We start from the raw sequence: 6,580 nt of genomic DNA on the forward strand, positions 1-6,580 counted from the left end.
AATGTAGATCAGAGAAATGTGCAGTTTGTGCACAGTCTCGGGAGAACCTGCCACTCAAATCCAAACGTCTGTATGAATACCAAAACACACAGGCGGAGAGAGAGAGAGAGCAAGAGAGGAGGGGGAGAGAGGAGAAGGAAAGAAACAAAGAAAGTGGGATGGAGAATGAGGGAGGTTGAAAACTAGAATGATAGGGGATGAGAGCCAGCTTAAAATGGTAAAAGAGAGAAATGGTATTTTTCTTTAACCTGGTCAACTCTAACTAGCAATCACTTTTCCCAATTCAGTTTCTCCCAAACGTGGTTTTATTATTATATGTGGAACGTGTATCTGGAGAGGCATCTGCCAGTTCTGCCAGTGTTGGTAAGCAGGTTGTGTGCGCTGTGTATATTCGTCTGATTATCGTCTGTCTGTGCGCGGCACTTTGAATTTGTGCCAGAGGAATTATTATGCTGCTCCCTAAAAAAAAGCTCTCTCCTTTGCGCTCTCTCCATAGTTTTATGCAAGGAAAATGAAGATGAATCAAAATGAAAAATCACCATGGACACCTATTAAAACATTTTGTTAGTATTCATGTATATTTCGCATTCAGAATGAAAGTACTTACATCATTGCAAAAGTATATTATGTAGATAATTAATCATAACTAAGCCTTACTATTACATAAAGCATAAAATTTTTCAAGTGAAGTAAAGTGATGAAACATGTTCAGTTTCACCAGGTGGCTTAATGGAGATTTCATTTATTTTCAATTTAGGTTTCAAATTTGTCTCTTAAAATGTATTTACTGTATTAAAAGACAGAGACAATTGGTCTCATAGAGTAAAGAGATAAAGCTGTAAGATAAAGCTGTAGTAAAGGCACCGTGATTTAATCATTTTTTTTTTGTGCACATTTTGTATTTTGACAAATCCAAGCATAATTTATGATCTCATTTGAAATGCTACAGAAGCGAGATGTCAAATTTTGGAAGCGCAAAGGTCACTCTGCAACTGAGATATTTAATAGATCTCATTTGTGATTTTTCCCATGAGCAATTTTTATCCGAACGGATCATTTATAATCCAAGATCAAAATATACATGCAAAAATGTGTAGGTTTGCTAGCAGTTCATATTAAGGCTAGGGGGTAAAACTCTCCCCAAAGTGATGTGATCACAAATAGTGAATGTGATGAAAGCTCACATTAGCTGCTGAAATCTGCTCTGAGTTATTTAAGTCTGAATGTGAGACTCGTCTAATAACCGCATACTGCCTTCACCTGTCATGTGCTCTATCCCCCCTAGAGCTGGATGTTCAGTTACCCCAGTAACTCTCAAGGCATTTGCTCTAATCAGTTGGCAGAGTGAGACTCATTCAGTAATTACATTCAGAGGTTACATTTTGTGTTCTAAATCTGTCAGAGCCGTTGAAAACGATTACGCATCAAGATACTTTTTCCAATCGCAATGAAGAGCATAGCAAATAGATTACAGACTGCTGTTTACTCCTTTAACGTTGTCATGTCAGAAAAGCGACGAAAGCATAAAGACTTAAAAATGGCATTTGGCACTGGCTGTAGTATGAGACTATACTAAAGGCTAATGTTGCTTTGCCATAATGTTACTTCATGTATTAATAAAAAACAGGAAATACTGTGTGAATCTTGCTTTGTGCAGTTGTATATTGTATATTACGTCTCATTTGTAAAAATAATTAAAACTATTCTTCATTGCTTCCCCTGGCTGGCTTTCCTTTTATAGCCACTTGTCCGAACCACAGACCGATTTGGGTGATTCTCACGAAATTAGACTTATGAGGTGTCATGAAACATCTTGATAAAAAAAGTAAATGCAAAGTAAGAGTATCAAAATAAGAAGCATACAGTTACAAACATTTCTTCATGTACTATTTTGCACATGATTTCAAAATGACATCATACAAACCAATTTTGAGGGTTTTTTCACATTTAAGGGGAAAATTGTCATTACCGCAACGTGTCCATGACTGGATTTGGGTTCTTTGACATGGAAATATTTATAATTAAAAATCTAAAAAATAAAAAGCTTCAGGGCATGTTATACTATAAACATTTACAGTACAGAAACATGTGGTATTTGGTGATCATTGGCAAATGTAGAGACAATAATAAGGAATATAAATGTGTCCAAGACCAATTTTCTCATCCTCCACAACAATTTTCAATGTTTAAGCCCTCAAGGAACTAACATTTAAAAAAAATAGTTGGACGGGACATAATTGACACTAAAGATGGCTACCAAGTAAGCAGTTCTTATTTTTTCTCTCCAGATAAAAGTTGAAATTTTGTTTGTCATAGTATAGACAACTTTTTAGTTCTCATTACCGAAACATGAGTTTGTAAATGCATATATTTAATGTAATATCATGTTGCGGTAATGATAATTTTTGATAATGATAATCTAAAAATTTGTATAAATCTCTAATAAATATTTGTTTAAATCCTCTAAAAATAATGGTTATTAATCTGATTGGCAAGTTCAGACCAAAAATTGGCTTCAAGAGCTTTTTAAAAATTCTGATGCTGGACACCTTCTAAATCTGGATTTCGTGAGAATCACCTGTTTGTATTGTTTCTTGTGTCCTAGCGTATCTGATCTAATGTCAGTCATTTAGTGGGCCTTGTACAGTATGTTTATTACTGATCGGACTACAACACTGAGGGCATTTAATGTTCAAAATAACAAATAGGAAAGCAGGCAAAGACTGTAGAAAATGGTGCTGGGTTTATCTTGTGCAGTAATAACTACAAATGTCCATTCTCTTTACTATATAGTGCATAGCTACATAAAGTACCCATTTATGATTTGCATAGAAGTCAGTCCAAGCTGGTCTTGACTGATGTTTCATCAGCTCAGGAAATATCTTCCAACAATATAAGTTTCACTAACAAAAATAAAATGTCTTTATACAGAAACGCAATACGACAAGTGCCCATAATGGTTTCCTCACAACCATGTACCTTAAATATTAAAACCGAAACCTGTCCATGTTTAAAAGTCACGCATCTGGAAGCTCTACGGCGCCACCGTCTGAAGACTTGTTGCAAAAACATGCAGTCGGCCAGATGGATGCTGCTGTTCTCCTGCAGTGGAACTGTGAGCGATGGATGCGGTTGTGACACGCACGCTCACAGAGCCCCGAGTCTATGCCGCCAGAGGGGCGCAACCTGAGCCTCTCTCTTCCTGACTCTCTTGAAAAATCAAGTGGCACACTTTGACACTCAGCTGTCATGTGTAGTCACGCTGTGTGGAGAGGGGTGCAAACTCTTCCACCCAGCCATCACACATCCTGGGGCATTTTCCCCACCCCTGCTGCCCAGATTTCAGCATCTCTGCAGCCCGTCTTCTCTTCTTCTCTCTCTCTCTGTTGTCCACCTGCGCCCTCATCCACCCCTTTTTAATATTCCGTCCAGCTTTAGCCTTATTAGCATTGATATGCAACCTTGGAGTCGGACAACAAAGGAGAAACCCCTAAAGCGGGGTAGTGAGGTGGGAGAAAAAATATAAGGAGAGAGGAAGCAGGAAGGTAAGAAAATGGAAGGTAGGGGACAATGTGAGGTGAAAGCGGAGGAGAGTAAATAATGAGCCGAGCGAAGTACAGATAGGCTCTATCTACGTGGCCATAGCTCTCCGTAATGGCCATTAGGAGAGTGTATTGCCAAGACGTCAGCATTGCGGAGGAGGTGGAGTAATGTATAGGCCTACGTGGAAGCTACAGTATTACCCCCTTAACTTTCTCCCTTCCACATCTTATTTCCTCTCTCTTCCTCTTTCCCTATAACCATTTTCTTGATACTTGTAGACAAGCCCCCTCATTGCCCCTATACATTTCTACCTCAGTAACACACGTACACACAAAGAAAATGGGAGGAAGATGGTAAAGCAAGGATTCACTATTGGGAATTGCCCTCTTTTCAATTAGCATTTTGATTGCATGTTAAAGCCCACACACAAACAGTTAAACATTTGCCTGGAAAATGAATAATGCTGCCCACATTTGAAGCCAAACAGCCATGCCGCTCAGGTTAGGGATTTGACAGTCATAGCAAGTTTGTTAAAACATAAATCTGTTCTGCTTTAGCCATTCGAAACATTGCAATTATGTTGTCATGCATCTTTATATGATGTAATAATACAGGCCTAAGATTTTTCTTACCAAGCTCAGTTTGTAAGCTTTGCAACTCTCTCTCTCTCCGTTTCTGTCTCGGGGAGAGTTGGTTCCTGGCAGGCACAGTCTCCCACTAGCCTGGTGACAGCCGGGGGAGGCAGTCTCTGAGCCCTTAGTCAACAATGAACACATACACTTACACAACACACGTACAGCGCAGCATGCTTAGTGCAGCCTGCCCTATCTCTATCACAGTGATAGCGGATTGGTAAACACAGCCAGTCATCTCTAGACGTGCTTGAACGCAAACTACACTATGGATGGAAACACACCCTCGACACTGCCTAATAAATTCTCATAGACGTACACACGAGGTCACTCCCACTCATTCTCATTTACAAACTTACAATCTGACACATAGACTGCTACACAATCACACAACCTTTTACGACTGCCCCTCGACATTACCGTAAATGTAATATGGATTGGAAATTTAAATCAGTTATTTAAGAAAACATATATTTTTATTAAAATACATCAGTCATATAAAAAACAAGAATGTATAATTTTAATGGCGAGCGTTCAACTGAAAGTGAAAATGAAGATGAGACCAAAAAAGGTGAGCATTAGGATTCTCTACATCGTAAATGGGCTTTACACCGCAGCATCTAAGAACCTGCTACACCTGTCCTTTCTTTCCTCTCCTCTCCGCCTCTCTCCTCTCTTCAGCCTTGTTCTCATATAAAGCTCCTCTTATCCTAAGATAAAGGGGAGGAGTAGCATGCAGAATTGAAAAAGAGGAGAAAGGGAAGAGAAAGAGAGAGACTCCAATGCTGCCACTGCAGCTGCAGGCAGTAAGACACAGCAAGGGCAAACACACACTCACGCACACATCCGCACACGCTTGTCTGCACAAAACCTCCGCAGCATCCTTACCATCTTAAACCCGTTCCACTCCATTTGTAAGTCGGCGGGCAGAGTTCTCGCCTATAGCCTTGCTAACGTCTCCTCACTTGGAGATCTCTAGCTATCTCTGTATGTATCTCAGCGGTGGCGAGGCAGCTTGCGGTCAGCAGGAGAGAGAGTGGGCATTCCTCCTCCGAGTGAGGCTGCTTGTGAATGCACGGGCTTCGGCATGAGCCGAACGCTGCAGCCCCACTCCCAGCCCCCTCCTCATTGGTGAGGTCAGAATAGCCCCCTCCTCCTCAGTTCCCTCACTGGCTGCCTCAGCTGTCCGTCATCTGCTCTACTCTGGAAAATTAACACTTTCACTCTGGCAGTCTTGCAGACGGAGGCACATGCGCTTTGGCTAACAGAAGCCCCTTTCAGAAGCAGCAATGGCAATCAATCGCTACTGTGGTCTCAGCTTGAGTTAGTGTAGAGTGATTGCACCTACAGGCATTATGGTAATAGGGTGTCTGCACAGCATTGCTAATTAATGCAAGTTAAAAGCATGCAGTGATTGGGAATTATACTAAAGCTTTTACATTGCAAGAATGTATATATATATATAAAAAGGCTAAATTTAAGGATGACATGCGAATCATTCAAAAAATGCATTTAATTCTATTTCTCTTTCTAGAAGAAGATGTTGCACATTTAAAGCGTTACTATCAAAAGTAATTCTTGCATTAAACTATGCCAAGAAACAAGTGCTCAACACATCAGCTTGGTTTAAAACGAGTTATGTACTTAAAATGGGCTACTATACAACATTTTAGTAACTGCATGACAAATATGGTGATTGATCTATATCTATGTTTGCTTATTGTAATTTATTAACCTACGAATTTTTATTTTAGGTTGAAAAGCGTACAGATTACCAAACCCACACACCTGCTCTGGAAGGACCATAAGTGCAAACACATTCACACACACACACACATACACCTTTACGCAAAATGCGCACCTAAATAATCTTTTTTTAACAATAACATCGCCTTCACCCATATTGTCACCGTGCGCATGTGTAAGAAAACGACAAAAAGCTAGATTTATGAAATAAGGAATATTACGAGGGATAAAGGAATTACTCAAAGGCTGAGGCTCGTGTTGCAATGATTTTCACCAGTGTTATTCTTCCTTATATGAGAGCACATTACTCACCATGACCATTCTCGTGTCCTGGGGTGAACGGAGAAAAGGAAAAACACGTTTTTAATCAAATAACCGGACAAAATGAATCTTGAACGATTTCGGGGGGGAGTCGTTCCCGAAAGTCTTGAAGGAGGTGTCGCGTGGACCCAAGGACAGTCTGGTGGAGACGGGTCGGCTGAAAGATGAATAAACGCAGTCGGAAACTTGGTGCGGTCGGAGAGCGTTTATATTTTCGTGTGTGAATGAATGTGAGGGAAAAGGTATCCAAATTAAAACGATGAAAACAAAAAAGCGGCCCCTTAGTGACTCTGTGGAGCTAGTAGTGCGAGCATCCCTTTTTCCTCCAGACCATTTAT

The 6,580-nt window shown here is 40.2% G+C and overlaps 1 protein-coding gene across 9 annotated transcripts in view; it reads right to left on the bottom strand.

Moving 5' to 3' along the window:
* Positions 1–6,580, bottom strand: part of elavl4 (ELAV like neuron-specific RNA binding protein 4) — a 105,381-nt gene that overhangs the window by 83,733 nt on the left and 15,068 nt on the right. For 2 of the 9 annotated variants that reach the window (XM_073868020.1, XM_073868019.1), the window contains exon 3: positions 4,175–4,298. The exons of 2 other annotated variants lie outside the window; for them this stretch is intronic. In XM_073868020.1, the coding sequence (XP_073724121.1) occupies positions 4,175–4,298 (124 nt within the window). Of the gene's footprint in view, positions 1–4,174; positions 4,299–5,062; positions 5,258–6,232; positions 6,463–6,580 lie in introns of those variants that run through there. 5 more of the 9 variants (XM_073868024.1, XM_073868023.1, XM_073868025.1 and 2 more) reach the window with 5 other exon arrangements.

The sequence above is a fragment of the Misgurnus anguillicaudatus genome, chromosome 5 (assembly GCF_027580225.2).
Source record: "Misgurnus anguillicaudatus chromosome 5, ASM2758022v2, whole genome shotgun sequence".
Classification (NCBI taxonomy): domain Eukaryota; kingdom Metazoa; phylum Chordata; class Actinopteri; order Cypriniformes; family Cobitidae; genus Misgurnus; species Misgurnus anguillicaudatus.